The 23285-nt window shown below is 36.9% G+C and overlaps 2 protein-coding genes across 7 annotated transcripts in view; both read right to left on the bottom strand.

The window, feature by feature from the left end:
* Window positions 1-13049, bottom strand: part of Mib1 (E3 ubiquitin-protein ligase mind bomb 1) — a 607096-nt gene extending 594047 nt beyond the window's left edge. For all 5 annotated transcript variants that reach the window (XM_076796335.1, XM_076796338.1, XM_076796336.1 and 2 more), the window contains exons 1-8: window positions 12849-13049; window positions 12133-12480; window positions 11864-12064; window positions 11680-11799; window positions 11278-11607; window positions 11052-11199; window positions 10745-10986; window positions 10471-10668 (exon numbers count right to left, since the gene is read on the bottom strand). In XM_076796335.1, the coding sequence (XP_076652450.1) occupies window positions 10471-10668; window positions 10745-10986; window positions 11052-11199; window positions 11278-11607; window positions 11680-11799; window positions 11864-12064; window positions 12133-12480; window positions 12849-12950 (1689 nt within the window). In that variant the 5' untranslated portion in view covers window positions 12951-13049. The remainder of the gene's footprint in view (window positions 1-10470; window positions 10669-10744; window positions 10987-11051; window positions 11200-11277; window positions 11608-11679; window positions 11800-11863; window positions 12065-12132; window positions 12481-12848) is intronic.
* A 613-nt stretch (window positions 13050-13662) lies between these two features.
* Garnet (adaptor-related protein complex 3, delta 1 subunit-like garnet) lies at window positions 13663-22137 on the bottom strand. Of its 2 annotated transcripts, XR_013083110.1 has the most exons (15): window positions 21734-22137; window positions 21507-21602; window positions 21301-21429; window positions 20457-20867; window positions 19986-20059; window positions 19317-19760; window positions 18590-18817; window positions 18354-18516; window positions 18109-18291; window positions 17667-18048; window positions 17150-17418; window positions 16516-17076; window positions 16024-16446; window positions 15424-15593; window positions 13663-15349 (listed from the first exon to the last, which is right to left on the bottom strand). XR_013083110.1 is itself a non-coding variant. In XM_076797351.1 (14 exons), the coding sequence occupies exons 1-14, from the start codon at window positions 21827-21829 to the stop codon at window positions 15501-15503; spliced, it is 3552 nt and encodes a 1183-aa protein (XP_076653466.1). In that variant the 5' UTR covers window positions 21830-22136; the 3' UTR covers window positions 13664-15500. The 2 variants fall into 2 exon arrangements, 1 of the variants encoding a protein (XP_076653466.1); XM_076797351.1 differs by having other exon boundaries at window positions 13664-15593; window positions 21734-22136.
* Window positions 22138-23285: the final 1148 nt, after the last annotated feature.

The following is a 23285-nucleotide window of genomic DNA, read 5'->3' as shown; positions in this document are numbered from 1 at the left end:
GTCATAACTCTGCGGAAAAAAATGGGAGAAAAATTTACTCAGACTCGTTTGAAAAGTTTAGGTGTGTACTTTTAGCACTGCTAAGTCAATTTTCATTTTTATAATGCTTTCATACTAAAAAGAATTCAGTACACACGATCAATATTCAGTAAAACTTAGGTGAAGAATTCTTGATCTTTCAGCTACCATAACTTCGTGAAAAAAAATCGTATAGTGATTTATCTTGGACCACTGTGAAGGGCGAACCCTCTACTTTGACTCCTCTAAACTGATTTTTACAGTAATGCAAAAATAAACTGTAAATTTCATTTTTTGTTTTGGTCACACATTTATTAACACTGAAGAATCATTGTGTGAAACGTTAATGTTTGTCCTGTCGTAACTTCGTCAAAAAAAATCATACAACAATCTACGTAGACTCATTTCGAAGGCTGAAATCTCCCCTTTTTAACGAGCCATTAAAGGTTGACTTGCGATTGTTTGTGCACCGCTGACGTTAGACTAACTCAAGGTGCCACGAGATACGAGAAAGCTTTTTAAAAAATCCGAAAACCGACGCAGGATTAAAACGTAAATTGGCAGACAATAGCCTGTGTTCGTACAACAAACGACGGCAGCGTCAGAAGCTTTAAAGTTAGTCGACCGGTGCCATAAATCTCTCGCAAGTTCGCGTGATCAATAAGCCGCAAAGCTTCGGATCCTATAGCGCGCGAAATTATGTGGAATTCGCCCTAAAAAACGAGGCATGCGAGAGTTCGGAAAACTTGCAGCCCCGTTCTGCATCGTTTAGAATGCAATTGCTCTTTGCAACTGTTTCCCAACAATTTTCGTCCGATAAAAAAGCGAATAGATCAGAAAATGAAAGTTCGACGCAGATGTTCGCAAAATTGAAATTGCTATGGGTTTGCTCGCTAGATTTTTTACAGAGAAGTTCGGAAACATCGCCAATGTTGAACTTCAACAAACTGCATTAAAAATTTCAATTTTATCTCCCAAACTTTTGCTGCACCTTCATTTGAAAATCTATTTTCATTTCATTTCGAGTTTGTCGAACAAACCGGGGAAGATATAAATGTGTACAAATATTCGCAATTTATTTGTTTATCGCTGGGTACGATTTAATCGGAGGCTATAAATTGAGATAAAAGATTGCTTTTCGTAGAAAGCCCACTTTGTTCTAGCGGGAAGAATTAATTACTTTCATTTAATTTCAATTTAAACAAACAATCTAAATTTTCCTAAACAATCAACAAACTATCCCCTTTCTAACAGAAAAAGAATGATGTTGATCCATCGCATAGTTTTTCTATAGTAAATTCATGAAAATGTCCTGCCTCACAAAATGGCACAGGAACAAGTATGGAATTATGGTGTACGAAAATTAATATGTCGGCCATGTTTGTTTAGGTACAATTTTGATCATTTTCATAAACAATCAACATGATATACTCTTTATATAAAAAAAAATTGACATCGAATCATCAAACAGTTTTGTTACAATAAATTCTTGAGTATGCCCTTTCTTTCAAAATGAGAAAATGGGAAAAATTTTCCTAAACAATCATTAGATGGTGTTAACACCTAATAGTTTAAAAAATTGTCATCATTCATTTGGTCGAAATGTGCCCGAAATGTTCGAAGTGGCAGTTAAAGCAACAAGGTTTGCTTACAGCGGTATATCCGTACGGAAAGTGTTTATCGAAGACTATAATAACGTTGCAAGGTGGTTCTTACGAGCGGCGTTAAACTTCCACCAGGCATTAGGTGTCCTTCAGTAGTAGTGGCAACACAAGAACAAGAAACAGCAACAAACTCTTAGACGAGGGTGGTTAGCTGTGCTCAAGTACTTACAAGGAGGGCTCCTTTGTCGAATGGCGGACGTGCAAGTGACGAGCTGCACTACTGAACAACCAAAACTTGTAACACTAACACCGTAATTGTTTAGATTCCAATTTTTATATTATCTACAGGGTTCCCTCTAGCTGATCCAACAAAAATTAAATCGATCCATCGAGCAATTTTGTTTCAATACATTTTTGAAACCGGCCCTTTCCCAAGATGAGAAACGAGCTGATACGAAATTTGAAAATAAATTAATTAATTTTCCAACCTTATTCGTTTGCACACATCTTGGGGAATTTTTTTAAATAGGCTCCAATGTTCCCTCTCTTTGATCGAAAAAAATTAAAGCAGTTAATCAAGCAGTTTTGTTTTAATACATTTTTGAAACAGCCTCTTTTTCAAAATGACCAACAAGCTGATACGAAATTTTGGTATGAAGAAATTAATTTGTTAAATATACTTATCTAGATACAATTTCGAAAATTTTCCTAATCAATATACAAAACATCCTGTTTCTAACAAAAGCAGAATGGAGTCGGTACATCGAATAGTTTTTTTACAATAAATTTTTAAAAACATCCTTTCTTTCAAAATGAGAAAGGAACGACAACGGAACCCAGGTACACAAAAATTAGTTTGTCGGCCATGTTTGTTTAGATACAATTTCGACAATTTTCCTAAACAATATATAAAACATCCTGTTTCTAACAAAAGCAGAATGGAGACACTACATCGAATAGTTTTTTTACAATAAATTCTTAAAAATGTCCTTTCTTCCAAAATAAGAAACGAACAAGAACGGAATCATGGTACACAAAAATTAGTTTGTCGGCCCTGTTTGTTCAGATTCAGTTTCAACAATTTTCCTAAACGATATACAAAACATCCTGTTTCTAACAAAAGCAGAATAAAGTCGGTACATAAAATAGTTTTTTTACAATAAATTCTTAAAAACGTCCTTTCTTTCAAAATGAGAAAGGAACGACAACGGATTCCAGGTACACAAAAATTAGTTTGTCGGCCATGTTTGTTCAGATTCAGTTTCAACAATTTTCCTAAACGCTATACAAAACATCCAGTTTCTAACAAAAGTAGACTGAAGCCGATCCATGGATTAGTTCTCGTTAAATAAATTCTCAAAGAAGACCTTTTCCCACGAAACGCAGTAACGTTTCGCGTTCGGTTGTTCGAAACGATGATCGCGAAGGGAATTGTTTCAGTACACCTACTCTGCAAACGATGATTGCCCTAGTCTAACCAGTGGTCTGGACCATATATGTGGCACGGTAAAAATAATCAACGTGTAGCTCGTCCATTTCGGTGCTGTGTTAACAACGTAATACCCGAGCCGTTTTACGATCCTCTTTTCCTCGACGTTTCAAGTTCACCGACGCGGCACGTACAACCGCGCGGACTCTTGTCACGGATCTTTATGATATCCGACAACCGCCGGCGAACGGGACTTTTGTTAAACCTCTAACGAAAATTCCAGTCATAAGTAACCCTCGTGCATTGAAACTGTTTACGCGGAATAAAGAATTTCCCGCCAGCAGCCAATTTTAAATTCCCCGCGATAACAAGATTACCCGCGTTTCTACTTTGTTTTACGGGCCACCGGCACGCGAAAAATTATTCGCAAACAAATTTCCCTTCTGATCAATACGTCGAACGAGATAGACCATTGTCAGTTTCAAAAAATTACTTGAACAATTAACAATGTTCAAACTCAAAAATTCGACCTGGATCCTTGAAAAACAGCCGAACGGTTTGGTTTAAAAGTACAAAGAAATTGCAATAAAAAATTGTGGATAAAAATTTTATGGTCTCGTTGGGAAGGGAAGCCTTCAATCTTTAAATTCGTAGTACAGTGAAGTCTCGATGTAAGCCCAATCCTACGTGCTGTGACATAGATCGTGCAATTGAGGTATCGTGTTTGGTATCATTTTCATTAGAAAAGTGCTACAAATAAGTTGGCGAAAGTCCCATAAAGAAATAATTAAGAATAAAGAAGTATAGTAACCGTGGCAGCTCGATCTTCTTGCAGGGGAGAGAATAGGCGAACCGACTAAGATCGTATAGCCCCGTTCGCCTTAGATCAAGGCTTTACTGTAGTTTGAGCAACGCGAAAAATTTGCGAAGCTCTGTAGAATTTTCTTTAATTCTGAGTTTTAGAAGAAGAATCATTTTCACAGTCTGATGCTTCGTGACGTTGCAAAATGGCTTTGAAAAATGGTGCGTTAATTTTGATGGTGTCGTTTCAAAGAGAAGATTAGGTGAATTTAAATGAGCCTAGTTAAATCTGTCCCCGATGTTCCTATTCACTGGTACAATTTTTCAAACATCCCAGAGACACTTGACATTATAAAATTCTAAAAAGTACGGTCATTCCTTTCCGACGCGTTTTTTACACTGATACAAAAATTTAAAAAATAAGACTATTCGCAGGTACGAAAAGCAGAGACTTCGCAGTATAAAATGAGCCCAGTTAGATCAATCTCCAGGTCGCAATTTTCACCGGAAATGCCATCGATCCATCGATTTCAATAATTATACGTCGCTATAGTTAATGCGACCCGTGTCCTGGCGGTTTTGTTCGCCAGTATAATGTCCATTGAGAGGCCTGGCATTCAGAGATTCGCGCTAGACATCCTTTTAGCGGAATGGTTTGCGAACGAATGCATCCAAGAGCAATATTCTTGGTGTGCATCGCCGTGTTGCTTCTTTCGGAATAGAAAATAGGCTCCTTGAGGGCAACGGAAGGGCGACGGGAGAGAAAAGGAGAGACTGATAGAGGAATAGAAGAGAGGGAGAGAGAGAGAGAGAGAGAGAGAGAGAGAGAGAGAGAGAGAGAGAGAGAGAGAGAGAGAGAGAGAGAGAGAGAGAGAAGAACCTCTGGCATCCAGTCGATGCCTCACGGGCTCCAGAAGAACGTTTTGTATAAATACTTGAATAGATTCCCGGTATAAACGGATTTAACACTTTACTTTTACAGAAAGATCTGCATTACATCCCAGAGGTGCGGCCAATTCTTTTTCATCCCCTGTTCACTTCCGCGAGGCAGAATCTTCCTGTCCCGTTGTAACCTTTATGAAACACCGCTTTCAAAGGTTGCCGGAAATCTCGAAAAGGTTGCTGATAGCAGTTTACATTCGGAGATCGCGTCTTCGGAGATAAAGCAAACGCACACGGGGCGCAATGTTTCATTTCACGTCCCGGTTTCGTTGGGAATTCAATAGAACGTTGGTTTTCTCCTGCTCCTCGCGAATTTCTCTATCCCCCTCCGCCCCGTGCGTCCTTCTCAGAATTTTTAAATATGTTTAAGTGCTCGTAATGTTATCGAAGAACGTACCGCCTCGGCCGAGAAAGTCCGTGGAATCTGTTCGGGTGAAAACCGTTCGCACAGCTTTCGCAATTTTCAAGGAAAAAATTCGCGTTTCCGATAGTGTACCGTTCAACGATTCTTCAAGCCTAACCAAATATTTGTAACATCACCAAAACACGCATCATCGTTTTCGGGAGAGTCTACTGAACTTTACAATGTAAGAAAACTTTCACACTTCTCGCGGAAAAGATTGTTGATAATCGACAACATTGGTGTTTCTGACAGCATCTCTCTCACTGAAGAAATTGTTTAAATATACGCAAATGTTAATTCTCGATATATGTCAACAACACGGGTCTTGCCAGCGTCGTGTTTACCCCGCGGTAGTGGGGATAATTCCGCGACGTTTATCGTCCAGGCGTTGGCGACATATATAGAGGAATCACTGTATTCTGGGTAGACTGAAAATTCCTCAAACCCAACTCCCACTTGTCTCCTCACCCCAAAAATATCAAAAAAAATCCCCAACCCCTCCGAAAACATGCAACCCCAGTTCCCCGAAAATCTGCTAGCCCGTCCGACGGTGAAGAAACCGTTCCGAAAAAATCTTTCCCGATGAAGAAACCCTTTTCTCCAGACCATGCTCGGTCAACCGCGTTCTCGATGGAAATCATGAGCATCGACGGTAGACGGAGGGGTGCGCGGGGGTCGTTCTCCACGAGGAAAAAGAAAGACGAAAGAGCAGGCAGCAGCCCTTTGCTCCCTCGCGCGAATAATGCATTCAGTCGAGCCGGGAGACTTTGCGCCGCTGCGACGTCTTCTATCCGAGAAAATGGTTCGCAATTTCGACATGGCCGGGGGGTGCGGGTTGCGAGGCGGGGGTGAGGAGGGGCGGAGCGGAAGAGTGGTGTGCCTATAGCCCGTATGGCCCCTATTACAAATCCAATACCCACCTGGCTTGATGGTATACGGCATCTATTTTCTCCTCTTCCTTCGACCCACCCCTCCCTCCCCCCGCCCTTCAGGTTTTCTATCGTCTTCCTCGGTCAATCTATCTCGCCAGAGTCGCTGCCATAAAACATATTCGCTGACAGCGACGATATTCCCCTCGGTGCTAAGTCGACAGAAGCAACGCGCTTTTGAATTAATTTTTGCGTCCTATCGAATCATCACGGAATCATCATAACATCCGCGAGAGTCACATTGGAACGATTTGTTACATTTGCTTGAAACATTTTCTGAGGAATATCCAAAGTGCCATGTTACAGCCCTGTAACTTTCACAATGGAATTCGCCTAATTGGCAAAATTATAAATTCAGAGTCACCGGCCATAAAACATATTCGCTGACAGCGACGATATTCCCCTCGGTGCTAAGACGACAGAAGCAACGCGCTTTTGAATTAATTTTTGCGTCCTATCGAATCATCATAACATCCGCGAGAGTCATATTGGAACGATTTGTTACATTTGCTTGAAACTTTTTCTGAGGAATATCCAAAGGGCCATGTTACAGCCCTGTAGCTTTCACAATGGAATTCGCCTAATTGGCAAAATTATAAATTCAGAGTCACCGGCTATAGAACATGCTCGCCGACAACAAGGAAGTTTCCTATGGTGCAAAATCGGGAGAAGCAACGCACTTGCCGCCGACAAAATGGCGGCGGTGAATAGCGCTCTCCTGTGTCTGATCGCTCGAAAGGGTTAGGCGAACGATGGATAATTCAACCGAGAGGAATAGGGGGGAGGGTCGCCCTTCTTTTGTTCGAGTGCGAGAACGGCAGGGACGAGAGGCACCGTAAATCTGGGTTATTGGCACTTTTATTGACGCGGAGGACGCGTGTCCTGGTGGCGTGTCCTGCGGGTGGGTAAGAAGTCCTGATCCTGAATCAGCCGATTTTCGGATCGGTTTTCTCACCATTTTTGTTTTTAATCGAGCGAAAGATTTTTCGGTAAAATTGTATGTGACAAATTTACTGGGTCAGGATTTTCGCGGGAAAAATGGAGGTGAAAAAAGACATTTAAAATTTTAGAACGAGCTGGGGTAGATCCTTGAATGATTCTTTTTCGCGATGATAGGTTGAGCATTAACCATCTCCAATTCAAGAATTATACATTTTTTTATTTTAATCTTCCACTATATGAAATATTAAATTTTTTAGTGCAGTAGAAAATCCCCCAAAAAAGTAATTCGAGAGTATCAAAATTACAGATTTGGTATTCTAAAATAAGATAAATTGCCATCAGATTCTTTCCAATAAAATTAGAGCCAATTGAACACCAAAGCGATTTTTAACTCAGAATCCGTGTACCATTTTCACCGTATAAACATTTTTTATTTTCTAGTAACAAAATACTTTAAAAACCAGTCAACTGAGAAATATTGAAAGTAGAGTTCCTAACAAGTTACGACGGTTTAAACTTTTAAACATCAACGTTGACACACGTTGCACTCGGGTGATAAAAAATAATCAAAATTGTTAGAAGGTCGACGAACACTGCTCCCGCAGGTCTCGAATAAATTCCTGAAGGATTACAGTCCCCCCGAAAATGCGAAAACATAAAGCCAGCATGATATTACGCTCACTGTTGGCTGACCGCTCGAAAACATTGTTGATTTACGTTTACTGTTAATTTATACCATTTCGCGGGGTGATTATGAAAATGAGAGGGTGTGGGCATTTCCTAACTTTCTTAATTACTTTCGCTGCCTGGTCCGTCTAGCGTCGCCTGAAAAGAAGGCTTTGCGATAATTTATTGTAATCGCCCGCTTTCGAAAAAAAAAGACTTTCTAACACCCCGCGTCTAATTAATTGGAGTCTCGAGCCTAAAATTCGCATAAACTTCCGAAAACTGTGGCGCACGATTAAAACAGAAGTTGTAGTGCATCGGAGCGAAAATATGGAGTATCTTTTCCAGACATATTCCGGGAGAAAGAAAAATAAAGACATTCTGTTGATTTTGCAAACGAAAACGAAAATTGTGGGACAAAATTTGTTTATATGTGGCTGCGGTTTCGAGAAAATCAACATTCGAGCTCGCAGGTTTATAAAACGGCCAAAAATAAACGACACATTTTTTCTTTTTTGAGGGGAAAACAGAGAAGTTAAAGGGGCGAACAACTTTTCAAAAACTGTCGAAGATAAAATAGGATTTAAACGGTGATCGTTTTTTATGTAAAATAACGCGGCGAAGACGATTTTCAAAGATATTGAAGATTGTCTGAAATGAAGGGGGTAGCTACCCTTATTTTACGTTTTACAGCTTTTATAATAATTAAAAGCGATCCTCGTTAAATGCTGAATGCAACGTATACTTCAAAATATATTCTTCTTACTACAATTATTATGTAGTAAATTGTTTAAATAAATCGACTTTGTACAAATCCGTTTACGCGATCAAATTCGCCATTAAAAACCACGTAAGTGGACACGTCACATGACTATCCTAACTTCAATAGTTCCGAAGATAATCGCCATAGAATGTCGCGTTTTTTTTTTTATCATTTCGAGTGTTTTTTTCTCCTCGTAAACACGGCCAAAATGGACCGAAAAAATTCAGATAGGACAGTTTTATGTGGACTATATCTCGGCAAAGTTTCATCGAAATCGTCGGTTCATTTCGCGAAGAAAAATATCCGCAATTTATTTTGAAAAAAAAATCTTATTGGCGATTCGTTTCGAAAAGAATGTGATTTTGGTCGGAATTTGGCTCGGGTCGAATTGTCTCGAAGGAAAATGGGTATCCCCGTTTCCCGGACACCGAATGTATAGTGAGCGAGCGACTTGATTATGCGCAACACGTATTCTCAAACACAGCGCCGCGACACACGTAACGCAGCTGGAATTCGAGGTTTCCTACGGCGCCAGATAACCGAATTAATTAAGTCTCCTGCAAATGAGGAGATACCCATGTAACAAAGGTGAATTAACACTAATTCACGTTCGCGAGCGCGTGCGATTCTGCGACGTCGCGGCGACTTGGACCCAAAAACGAAGCAGAAGAAACTTTAACATCCCCCTTCCCCTCTCTGTTTCTACCCAACCCCCTCCATCGAGTCGAGTAATTAAGCCAGGAGGAAATTCATGGTGGTTCGAGACACAAAAAAATCGAATCGGAACTGGGAATTCGCAAAGAGTAAGAAATTGGGGTTGAGACACCTTTTTGGGACCATACAGTTGTCTTTTGCATTCTAGAATTGCAATTTCACACATTTTGTACTGGGAATTTTTAGTTAATTTTATGGCTAACAGACTTGTTAATGCAGAAAGGTGTAAATCTCTAGAAACGGAGCAATCTAAAATGATAACGATTTGCACTTTTTATTTAAAACATCCTAAACAATTTTTATGAGTGAAATTAATTTTATAAGTATTATGTGGTTGTTAATGGCAGATAAGAAGTGCGATGCAATCTAAGATGTCTGAATAAAAAAGTTAAATTTCTGCTGTACATAATAGTAAATTATTTTTCAAATTTTATTTGAAGAACTTCATGCTGGCTTTACTGCTGATGCGATTGTTAATGATTAATAAAGAGAATGTCAGTTCAAATTTGTTAGCTGTATCATTGTTTACGTTCACATACGTTTAAATAACAGACCACTGCAGTATTCAGTTATAAACACGGAAATTCTATGCAACATTCAGACAACCATCGGTCGTGAATGTATTAACATTATATTGGCTTTTGTTTAGAGAGTGCAACTTTACAAACGATTTTTAGAAAAATTATAAAATTACTTTAGCATAAAACGTTTTTAACAAACCCTCCTTATCACGTCTTTTCGTATGTTACACAAATTATCAAACTTCTGTGTAGGCGAATATCCAATTTTGAATAGTACATAAAACATATTAAATAAATTGCAATTGTTAAAATTATCATCTTATAAATAAAACGTTTTACGAAAAATATTATTGAAAGAAGTACAACTCGTCAACTCTAATTTTCCTACAAATTCCAAGATATCTCATATAATATCCTGGATGCAGTGTAATATCCTAGATTCAATAATAACAACTCAAACAAGACTGTATCGAATTAAAATATCAATACACAGTATTTATCATTTTCTTTATTTCTGTCTGAATGATTACACAGAAAACAATTCGCTAGTATATTATGTATACTATTTACGAAAATTAATCAGTACTTCAATTAATAATACCACCTACATATATTTAATATTTAATTCTATTTTTATCTTTAAATATACTATTACTTTCAATTAAATTAAACATATTAAAACATTTTACGAATGTTAATTAAATTTCCCTGAAAAATTATAATAAAATACAAACTCACCTGTAAGCTGGGGTGGCACCCTAACTCCAGGAGTGTACGCACAGCACCCGCGTGGCCCTTATTAACCGCCATATGGAGGGCAGTTTGTCGTCTTTTATTTCTCGCATTTAAGTCAGCTCCAGCGCCAGCCAACAACGCCATAACACCGGACTCATCCCCGAAAGCTGCATAATGCACGGCTCTATCGCCATCTTTATCCTGAACGCATAAAATGTCCAATTTTAGCAACAGAAAACGAAACTTACAACATTACAAAAAAATCTAAACAATTCACCTCGATCTCTACGTCAGCTTTATAACGGAGGAGAATTTTAATAACTTCCGAATGACCATTTTGACTTGCAGCTTGCAGAGCCGTGTGTCCAGCGAAAACTCCATTCACGTCAGCTTCCGGTCTTTTTAAGCATTCCTCACACTTGGTAGCATCACCGTTGGCAGCGGTCTTCACCAACTCCTCGTTAACATCACCCGAGACATGTGTTTCAAACAATTTCTTCAACATCGCTGACAAACGCTCTAAAATAAAATGAATTAACTTCCAATTCAAAATTCAAAATCTCCTTTTAAAAAACTTGACATACCTCCACTGCTGTTTCCTGGAACACTGCCATCGCTACTGGCTACCTTTGTCACTGCTTGAGGATTATATGTCCAACAGGTACTGCAGACTTCAACTTTCAAGTCTCCATCGTGATACAATTGCAAAACTCTGCCAATCTTTCCCATAGTCTGCGCGAATAAATAAATTATTCAAATGTAATTCACTCGAGAAATTTCTAATATAATGCTAGTGTAATGTTTGTGTACCGGAGCCATTGCCTCAGCCCACTCCCCGTGTCCACGCTGGAGCAGCTTGATCTTCTCTAGATCGTTGCAAATCTGCACCAAATCTCCAACTGCAAAAGTTTGGTTATCTGAACTGGAGCTGGTCACTGGGACCGGTATCTGTACTTTCGTCAATACAGCTGGGTTGAAAGTCCACCGGTTGCCACTTGGGTAGGATACAACAATATCATGGTCTTCGTCAATACCAACAACAGTGCCTGTAGTGCGAAGACACTCAAACATCACGTCTATCCAGCCTCCATGTCCGTGCTGTAATGACTGCACTATTTCTAGTTCTAAGTCTACATTCACCTGCAAGGTGGAAAGACAGTTTATGCATCTGCTCAAATTTTTATATTCGATTGTTATTGTACTTTAGGTTACCTGGTCTCCAATCTGCAAGCCATGCGAACCTGTTCGACCTGGCCCTTGTTCACCTAACAGTGGAAGATGGTCTCTGTACACTGACTGACCTTTGGCGTCATTGACTACTTTCAAATCAGCCTGAAATGTAAATAAATGTTATATTAATGTACAATTCAATGTTTGATACAAATGATATACTAACCATTCCTTCGAAGCCAACACGATACAGGTTTTTAGCACCATTGTCCCAAATAATGTAAGCTGCTGAGCGTGGACTGGCTGCTGACCAATCTTGGATTTCATTGACTTTGCCTCTTCTGCCATTTCCACCGTCTTGGTCCTCCCATTGCCAGTCAACACCTCGAACAACTCTTGCACCAGGAAATATACCACGAATCGCAATCTACAATTATACATACATTTAAGTTGTGAATCATAGTTCGTTAATATTGACCGTATAACAGTTTCTACCTTTTTACTCTTGCGTCTAGGATCCAGCAATACTCTCTCACTACCAGGAGTCGCTATACGATAGAATCTATGTCTCAGATGATGTTTGTCTCCGTGATAACACATAGAACACAGATCATAGTTGCCACATTCTGCGCATTTCCAGCGAATTCCAAAAATTGGCTGTTGTCTGCATGTGTCACACATTGTTCCGTCATGTTTCACACCAGTAGGCGCTGAGTCCAGAATTCTGAGGTCGAAAGCACCAGAGCAGCGGTAATTTGCTGCTGTCCCATTATCCCATACAACAACGACTTCCTCAGGTGACTCGAAATTCCTAACAGTTCCCACATGGCCCTCTCCTCCATCCTGTGCAATCAAATTATAGTGATGAAACAGTGGGAAAATGTTCCTTATGGATACAATGTATGCCTAGAAGCCTCAAAAAATAGTAATAATAATAGTAATATACATTGAGAAGCATTAAAAGTAGAGTACAATATAAAAGAAAATTTTAAAAATACACTGAGGAGCTCTAAAGTTAAATAAATATCGGTTAGAGATAACCTCAAAATGTAAACGTCTATCTTTATGACGGACATGATGTGTACATTCGAGAAAAAATACGAACAAACGATTGAAATTATGCACGCTGATATTAAGGTCAGATAATTCATGAAGAAAGTGTAAGAATGAAAGGAAAACTACCGTTTAATTAAATTAACATTCAGACTAACCTGTTTACCCCATTTCCATTCAGGGCCACGGATGACCCGGGCACCGACACCCTCCATCATAAACCGCGTTGTACGAGTACCGGTACTCGCACCAGTTTCCATAATTCATTCACGCCGAATTTTCTATCGAAAACGTAAAAAACTCGAAGATCCGATAACCCTACTACACACGAACACTGAAAAATACCGCCATCTTAAACTAATGTCAAAACATGTGGTACCAACATTCCAAAACTTGAGACTAGAAAGGAAACTCTGTTAAAAATTTCAGATATCATAATTTTATTGTATGTATTTATATACCATATGATATATCTGTTTACTTATTTTAAGTCATTTGTGAACGTTTAGGTAGAAATAAAAAGTATTACTCTAAATATGATAAATATTGTTCCTGTTAAAATTAATTTAGTCATTGTAAAGGCACCTTGTCGTGTAAACTGAGTATGAAAAATGGCGCGATATTTCAAATCACTTGACTTACGTAACTAAAGTAAATACCTCGTCTGTGTAAATACACAGAAGGTGATGTTTTAAAAACACAAAACTTTTTTTGCTATACAAATTAATTTATTCATTGTGGAGTCGCTTTGTAACTATACGAAATTCGAAACAATATATTCTTTAAAGATATATTACTTAACAATAGATTTGAAGCATCACACAACCGCGAAATAAGCAAAATTATTGGACTTTGATGCACGGTTCATTTAAATTTTTAAACTCTTTAATTCCACATTTTAAAAAATTTTATTTAAAAAATAAAATTATTATCAAGTATTTAAATCATTTCCACCTACTATGAAATAAAACAAAATATTTCGTAGTTTTTTTTCTAACATATACCAATTATTTTTCAGATGTAATGCAATGATATTAAAAATTACATCATATTTATAGCTTTCTCAATAAAATTAAAAAAAAGAATTTGTTACATAAAATATATTTTCAACGGATAATTCTATTCTCTTTTTTTCATATAGCAAGTACAAAGAGTAAGAAAATTTTCTATGAATAAATGTAACAGATTATTATTATTATTATTATTCGTAGAAACGAATATCGTAAACATTATTATACATAAACTACAAACAATGTGAAACATTTTTTGTTTCAATGAACTGATAATATGTTTAATAATATGTGTAAATGCAAGTATAAACTAAAGGATTAACATTATACTCATTCTATGTTACGCTTGGAAACCGAAATTCGTTACTGATTAATTAATTGCTTTTGGCACAAGTATAAGAGAAAGCAGAAAGCATCTTTTCCAAATATTATAACAATGAAAAAGAAGGGAAAATTCGATGTTTTACATGAGAAAAAATTCTGCTAACAAAAGATGCTTTTTTATGTAAATAAAATCCGTATTTGGAAGATATTTAAAATGAAAATATTGTTTATCAGTATAGGATACAAGTGTCAGCTATTTACATTTGGTGTTTCGTGTATTACGGTTCTGCGTATTTATATGCTTAATCCTTATGCTTATTAAATTATTGATATTACAAACTCATTACACATGCAGGAAGTATACACTCCGCTGAGAAACATCGATGTACATTCACACATTTCGCAGTGTATCTTACAATATAAGGAGGAATTCAACAATATATAATTATAATAGCAATCTCCTAGTAACATAAAATTGAAGATATCAGTGTACAAAGTAGTCGGGTTCTAATTTATTTATATATATTATACATATATATAACTATTAATACAAGATGCCTCAACTAAATGAGATCACACCTGTTTTATTTACGACTGCATAAAAAAACTTCTCAGGACAAAGTTACACTCTCTTTCAAGGAGCATATATAGTAGCACATTTTGTAAATAAATGATCGTGACAGAAGATGCCTTTCACCAATACATGTGCCACTTGAAACAATATAATTTTGTTCTGAGTAATTTTGTCACGTAATAAAAAACACAACAGATATGATCCCAGTTTGCTCAAATATCTTGTATACAATATATGTATATATATATATATATATATATTTGGACAGAATTTGTAATTTTTCTATTACAATATTATACAAGAATACTCTTAAAAATAATATTTCACGTGCATGTGTGCTTTGTCTTCGCTTTGCCAAGATAATCGAATACTTTAATTACTATACACATCTTACATTTATATAAAAGCCTGATTTAATCAATGCTGAAGACCGAATTGAAAATACTTTGAAAATTCTGAGACGATATTTACAGACAATTAATTACATAAATGAGACTCTTATGTAAAGCGTCGCCAAGAGAATTAAAAAAATATTCCACTCACTTTCTACTACCTTATTATTGCACATTGTAAATCGAAAGTGTGCACGAACGAAACGAACTACTTTCATTCTGATGTCTTCAATTCCTGAATAGTAAACGTATTCCACGCATCGAGTGTCATATTTTATACATATACACATAAATGTGTACATTCAAATGTATATCCGTTATCATATAAATTAGACGTAGAGCTTAGATAAGTGTCCTCTCTGAAAATATTTTATAAGTTCGCAAACAAATTTTCTATAGCCTTTAAATGTACTGTCAGATGTGTTCGCCTTACTAGTTGAGTAATACAATGAACATGACTGCAGTGATAGGAATTGTAGAATACAAACGCTTCATTGCACAAGTCAGACATTATGTTAGAACCCTCAGAATCTCTTCGGTGATCCCGGACAGTAACTGATTATTGTCGCCTTTACCTTCGATTACCAAATTGCCTGATGATTTCTGCAATAAACAAACACACATCGTTTTATAAGTAAATTTACCTATTTTATAGTTCAATTACACAGGGTGTCTTGTAACATAACAACTTCAAATAACTTGTAACTCTATTAATGTTTAAAAATGAAATAAGTTTGAGAATATCTCAAATTATTAATGTTAAGCCCTACTTGGTGAAACATTTTTTTACGCAGAATTTGGTGCTTTATCCGAATTCGAGGAAAAAAATATTTTGGCATTTCATGTAAAAAAAACTAAAGGTGACTCTCAGATCTCGATAAAAAAACAAAGTAACAAAAAACAGATTACACCACTGTATGTGCCTCTGGAAACCAAGTAACATGTGTTTGAAAATTTTGTTCGTACAACAAATAACTTACGAGTTATTTGAAGTCGTCATGCTACGAAACTCGTCCTGTATATGTACACTCACATTATATTTTAATAAAAGGCACACATGATGTCCTTTCAGAGAATGTCCATAAAGGGACGCAGTGTTTTCAATTTGCTCCACAAGAGTCAGGTTACACCTACTACGAATTAAACTTAGAATCATACCAAAGTCTTGAAAGAGACTAACTTGCGTTTTAATTTGGTGCTTGAGCTGATCGCTCTTGAGTAATTCGGTCAATATATCTCTATGCGACAGGTGGCCAACCATAAACTTGCTACACATCAAATGCATAACGAAATCAACTGTATGACAGACTTTTGCTTCGCTTTCTAACACGTATGTAAGCGTGCCACTTAGGTTCTGAGCAAAAGTTACATCCTTAATTGAAATAGTGAACTCTGTCTCTTCGCTGGCTTGGGGAGGCAGTTCAAATGGCACAAAAATGCCAAATTTGTCTTTGTTCTAAAAAAAAAAATAATACATGTTGCGCACCCATAATAAATACATAATTATGTATCATATCCAACTTACATTTCTAATTACTTTCAGTGAAGAAGTATCTGGAACGTTAAAAACTAAGTCCTTCATAACTTTCGGAGAATTATTTGTAATGAGTATCGAAGCTATTAGTTTAGTTGTCTCGTGAGGTATCTGCTTTACATCGTACATCATAGTGAGCGCTTCGTCTTTAGCTAACAATTCGTACAAAGACAGTGGTTGCACCAGAGCTGTATTTTCTTCATTGTTAAACCTCAGATCTGGCAAGATTTCCTTCGATGGGGTTGAGATTCCGGTTATGTTGTCGTAGTTTGACAATTTCTTCTCCTTTTTACTTTTGGTCTTCTTTGATTTTCGATGCTTTGAGCTGTCTTCAGACTTTTTATGCTTCTCCTGGCTTTTTGATTTTTTACGCTTAGTGTTTTTCTGCTCTGCATCCTTCTCGCCAAACACCTCTGTGTACTCGTTAGTGATCGGAGACGGAATTTTTTCTGAGGAAAAGTCGTTTTCCAACCACATATCGGTCATCACCAACTGTTCCTTCACTTTGACCTCTTTAACCATCTTGACCTTCTTTTTCGACTTTTTGTGACCCTAAACGATTTATAACATTTTATAAACTATCATCTCATTACATTAAAATAAACAAAAGAGAATAGACAATTACTTTTTCTTTCTTCTTCTCTTTAACATCAACATCCCCTTCTTGTTTCATATTATTTTCGATAATCCTATGTTCTAGCACTGGTAACCTTTCGTCTTCCCTCAAAGGCATATCTAGATCGATATTTAAAGCTCTGTGTGGATCATTCGCGTCCACTAGGTCATAATCATCGCTGTCGCTGACCTCTGCGCCTGGTGGTAATTCACCTACACCGGTGTTCACTACTTGGACAGGATAATCGTCTTGCTCATCCTCCGAAGCTGATTTTTTACCTATTGAACATTCATAATTAATACAAAATCGTAATTTTGTATTAGGTGGTTGCATATGAGATGTCTGATTTTTAATATTCTGTCAACGAATTACAAATTAAAGATCAGCTTTTTAGCTTAAAATGGTATAATAAGACTGTAAACTATAAATGGTATTTCTAGATCAAAAGGGTTTATTATATTTGTATTCTAAAATCGAACACTTCATATGCATCAACCTAATATAATAACATAAAAATAAAACATACTTTTCTTAGATTTCTTCTTTTTCTTGCCATGCACTTTGTACCTCTTGTGATTGTTAACTTTTAGAGCCACTGGAATATCCAACTCCGCAACAGGAATGTTATCAAACTCTTCGTAAATGTTTGATGAATTATGGTACGATGTAGAGTTCTTGAATGATCCTTTCAGATAGTGCGGATTATTTTGTTGCTCCAATTTCCTAGCTTCTCTGCGCTTTTGAAGCTCCTCTGCCGAAGGTTCGTTAAAGTCTCGCCTGGAGTAGGAATCACTAGTTTTCTCTGTCTTAATGAAAATATCATTCATATCCAAATCTTCCGAGTCGGAACTCTCTGACGGAGGATCATTGATCCAAGAATCCAGGTCCAGGTCCTCAGGAATTGGAACCTACAAAGCACAAGCTTATTTCTACTCATCAAATACTGGGTCCCGTTAATTAATCGATACCTTTCTTTGCGCTTTGGGAGCAACAGGGTTAAGCTCTCCCTCAAAGGCATCCATCAGCTCCTGCGCCAAGCCGGGACTCTCTTTCAAGCATTCAAGCATTACCATTGCAGAGCTAGATCTTTCCTGCACTTCTAAGTCCCCGCTGCACACAAAAGCTGCTATTTTATCTTTCAGTTCGTAAATCTATAAAATAGAAAATTCGCATTATTTTTAACACAAACAATTACTGTAAAATATCGGTATACCTGAACCATCGTTTCAGTGTCTTCTTCCTTCTCAGCTCTACACAACGTGGCTGTAGCAAGTTTCAGAATGTTATGAACGTAAACAGCTTGGATGTGTCCCGGCAGACTCGAAGCTTGCGATCGTAACATTGATTGTAACGTTGCTAAAGGATCTTCTAGTTCGCTGTTAATGCAATTACGTATTATTAATTATGATATCGATGATATACATATATGTTAACGGTGTGTGACTATACCTGGAAAATTCTCCGCAGATCCATGCGGCTGCGTACAAAACCTCGGACATTGTCGCTCTGGGTTGTCCTGTCAGAAGATAAGAGTTCTCCAGCAATAAGGCACATTGTTGAACTGCATACTTTCGTATGGCTTGTACACGAATTGCTACGTCAAGCAATTGAGTTGCTACTAGTGGTCCGTGCTTTGTTCCTTCCATTCTAGTGAGCTCGACCAGTACGGATATGTACCTGGAAATTTCAAGTACAGTTAAGCACTAAGCTGTACATCGTTATTCTATGACATTCAGGGTGCACCATTTGAAGTTTCGCACGCAATTAATTCCCAAATTGTAGCTTGTTGTAAAAAATATTTCAAATAAAACTTACTCTGTTTCGGAGGACATATCTTATGGTGGTTGCAAATCTTCTCTAAGCGAAGTACTCTGTGCTTTTTCATACGAAACTGTATGTATTTATTTAGGTAAGCGTGTTGCCTATCCTGAGACGAATTCACTGATCTATAACACTTTCGTTCTCCAAAGCCATTCCAGGTCATTTAGTGTCGTTCAAAAGTTAGCTTAGCTAGACGGAAGCACATCTACAGAAGATTTGTCACCACCATAAGATGTCTCCCCCGAAACAAAGTAAGTTTTACCTGAAATATTTCTTATAACAAGCTATAGTTTGGGAAATAATTTAAAAACTTCAAATGGGGTGCCCGGTACATATACATATGTCATTGTTTTACCATTCGAAGTAAGTAACAAATTGATAATTATTCTGAGAACAAATCTGGATAATCTTCGAGAGTAACTCGTCGCGGTAAGCCGTGCCCTCAGCTTTATCCATGTGCACCATTAATTTCCTAACTATCTCCATTAGGTTCTTCTTCGAAACCATACCATATAACAAATCCAAGGCACGCAGTCTTATACTTTCATCTTTGTCGTCCAAGCATTGCATTATGAGGTCCTTGTGGGCCTGCACGCTTTTCGGATGAGTCTTTAAAATTTTCGACATGGCCAACAGTCCCAGGTATTTTAGATTCTGATCAGAATCTTCTATCAATATCCTCAGCTTTTGGACGCATAACAGTATTGAGTCAGAATGATTCGGCATGCCCGATGAAATGGAAATTAATACAGCTATCACTGTGTTGATACATTCGTACAACAGGGACATTGCTGATGTACTAAAAACCAGTAATACAAAATATTAATAATAAATTAATTTGCTTAATAATTACGTAAAAAATTTAACTAATGCATTCGTATTCATTTAATTATAGCAACGAAACATGAACATGAGAAATCAAAAAGTAAATTTCTTTATGCGTAGGAGTGAAATTGAAGCTATTTTAGAAGCATTAATCAAATCTACGAGTGCAGTATGTTAATAAAAATACATGATTAAATACCTGTGTATCAAATTCGTAAGGGGTTCTATTAATTTTTTGCCAAGCCTAGGTTCTAGAGGTGTCAATGCACCAAACTGTAAATATAATTGTAATCTAATAAATATAACAAGACTCAATATATATATATATATATGTATGTATATCTATAAAGAATTCGCACAACATATAAAGTAAATATAGCTTACAAAGACATATGCTACTAACGCACTCTACACGACTAACATCTATGACTTCAGTATATTAGAAAAAATAATCGACTAGTACGAGAACCTTGAAATCAGGTCAATTAGAGGTTGAGTGAGTCGCCGACCCATTTTTGGCTCAATCAGTGTTATAGTGGAGAACTGAGCATGTGAAACAAGACCAATATTACTCAGCTCATGTTAACCAATGTCATAACAGTGAGCCTACATTTTCATCAATCTGTTTCACCGTACTTTCACTAATTTAATAAATAATGCATTCACTTACCAGTTTAATAATCTTAATTAACATCCAGTTGTTAGTAGACGTTGTCATGAGTTTGAAAAAAACAGGAGCAAGGCTTAAATAGTTCTTTGGATTTTTCCTTGCTAGTTCACAGACTACATTCACCGCAGCACTTTGCACACCGCTATCCGGGTCCTCTAACTTCTCTTTCAATCTTGGAAAAGCAGGCCTCAAGGCCTCTGGAAACCGCAAGAAAACTTTGTACATCATCAGTACAGCTTTCTTGCGCAAATACGGTTTGGTGGATGTTAATAGCGTCATTATGTCGTTAACTAAATCGCGTGCAAGGTCCGAGCTAATAAAGCATGAGAGACCGCTCAGTGCCAAGCCTGCATCATACTGGTTTTGGCTGTTTAAATCTTTACGGATCATATTGGTGGTTAACATCAAAAGCTGCAATAATCAATTTTACATGTAAACGTAGTTCAATTAATTTAGTGTCTTTAGAAACCTGACGAATGTTCGTGCAACATTAGTTTTTATGAGACATTTATTATAAAAGCTGTCACTCACTTAACAGCATCGCACATGAATGGCACAAGACCAACGTCAATGCATTGACATTATTATATGTAGTTCAAATGTGAATGTGACCGCAACAGCACAGTATCAATACACCTCTTCTTTCCTTTTTCCTCCTATTAATAGAAATGGTTACATTGACATTGGTCTGGTACTGTTCATGTGCAGTGCTGTTAAGTGAGCGACAGCCTTAATGCTACAACATATACATGCAATGCTTAATTTATGAGTCTGTTAAAAGATTTATGCGTTCATCAGATTTCTTTCAGACAAAAATTCATTCCACTTTTAATTGGTATCATACTTCGGTGTCTGCATGGAAACTCTGACTTGCAGCCAAGTAACCAATACGTTTATAAGTGAATTTTGCAGAGGACATCACCTCAATTATATTAAAACCAGCCCAGCTGATGTCATATCCCAACATTTGAAGCTAAACAAATATAAACAAATTTCATTAATAATATGCATTGTACAATCATGCATCGATTATACACGTATTCCACTTACATATGTTAGCTTCGCCACAGCGTTTGCTTTAACTGCAACATTATCCTGTCGTAGCTCCTGTTTGATTTCTTCAATGCATTGTGCAATATATTTTGCCTATATTATTGGAAATTAAAGTACGTATTAATAAATAGAAAATAATTTCAGTTATCACGCTAGAGATGAGTGAGGTTATGTATCGTAATTAAGACAATAAACCAACTTGCAACGCGTGAGTAAAAATTTACCTCATTTTCCTTATTGTTCCTAATTCCACGCACTAGGTCGGTTAGGTTTTTGTCAAACATGCGCTCGAAATTTCCTTTGACTTTGCGGAGAGCCATAATGGCATTTAAAAAATAAATGGTATATTTTTGAGACCGTTTGAAAGGCTTCTTTCTACATCCACCTAGTGTTCCGACTTAATCGGATAACTCAGTTTGATAACATTACCGTATGTTAGAGACCTCGAACCTCACTCACGGTTGAACATTTATATTTTTTGACAGATCGGCGAATAAGAAAGTCTCTCGGTGTTCGAGCCTAAGAATTGTCACAAATAGACAAACCACACGCTCAACATTTCGTTACACAAAATTCTGTGGTGGTTCTGTGGCTACGAAATTCCCAAGTTTTGTAAAATCGCATGCAGACTCGCTAGTTATAACCGGCGTGTTCTGATTGGCTATTTGGTATCAAGATACACGGGGTCCACGTATTTAAAACGACCTATATATATATATTAGTGATGGGCACCATCGACTAAAAACTATCGACTAAATCGATAGTAGCCAACTACTATTTTCAGTCGACTGATTTTTTAAATTATCGACTGAATTTAGTAGTGGTTGGGTTACTATTTTCCGTCGACTGTTTTACACGTCGCCATCTTGAAATTTCAAATGTCAGTGTCACACGATGAAACGAAAAGGTTAGAAATACATGATTATGACAGGACGTGCAAATATGCAAGTAATGAAATATGTAATAGATATTTCAATACTTTAATTCATATTAGATGTTAAAATCTTATTGCTATTTATGCGAAATACTTTAATTCATATTAGATGTTAAAATCTTATTGCTATTTATGCGATATAAACTATATATGTGATATACGTAGGCATAGACTATAGCCCGCAATCTAGACGTAACCACTAAAACGAAATTTCAGTCGACTAAAAACTATCGACTAAATATTCGATAGTATGTAGTAACTAAATAGTAATTAGTCGATAGTTGAATTTAGTCGATAATGCCCATCACTAATATATATAATTACTTTTTAATGAAAACTCTACCAAAGTACTTTAATACATAACTCTTTCGATATATGATATACGCATAATTGGAAATTAATATACATTTTATTAGATATTGTTATCATTATTTTCTATTCTAGTAATAGAACTCTCTACTCTTCATAGTATTCTAGTTTCATTAGGAATTTACAAACTATACTTAAAAATTACAGTACATTACTTTATCGATACATAATATATGAAATAAAATATATTTTCTTTACGAACGGACGGTACCGTTTGTGCGTCAGATGATGGCTAGGCAGTGTTTTTATTCTAAGCCGAAGACGGTTCTTCGAAAAAGCGTCTTGGAGTAACGTATACTTCGTATGCGTACACTTTGCCTAGCCATAATTCGTCACGCTCTACCCTCGCCGCCTAGAATCGACCAATTGCGACACAACAACGTGCTAGAGTCAACCAATGAGAGTGCCGATGTCCTTCAAAATAGCAGACTCTTCTCCCGTACATCTTGCCATGTGTCCTAGTCCGTGCGAAT

This window comes from Halictus rubicundus, chromosome 11 (genome assembly GCF_050948215.1).
Source record: "Halictus rubicundus isolate RS-2024b chromosome 11, iyHalRubi1_principal, whole genome shotgun sequence".
NCBI classification, from domain to species: domain Eukaryota; kingdom Metazoa; phylum Arthropoda; class Insecta; order Hymenoptera; family Halictidae; genus Halictus; species Halictus rubicundus.
The sequence above is the reverse complement of the archived record's forward strand: the minus strand, read 5'-3'. Positions and strand labels throughout refer to the sequence as shown.

Bases quoted from the DNA above. Each gene is read 5' to 3' on its own strand.
- Garnet (XM_076797351.1), bottom strand. From the start codon at position 21,829: ATGGCTCTCCGCAAAGTCAAAGGAAATTTCGAGCGCATGTTTGACAAA. The intron at 18,292-18,353 runs GTATACCGATAT...TCTATTTTATAG, and splicing joins ACACTGAAACGATGGTTCAG to ATTTACGAACTGAAAGATAA. The intron at 17,419-17,666 runs GTATGTTTTATT...AATGTTCAATAG, and splicing joins AAAGAAGAAATCTAAGAAAA to GTAAAAAATCAGCTTCGGAG.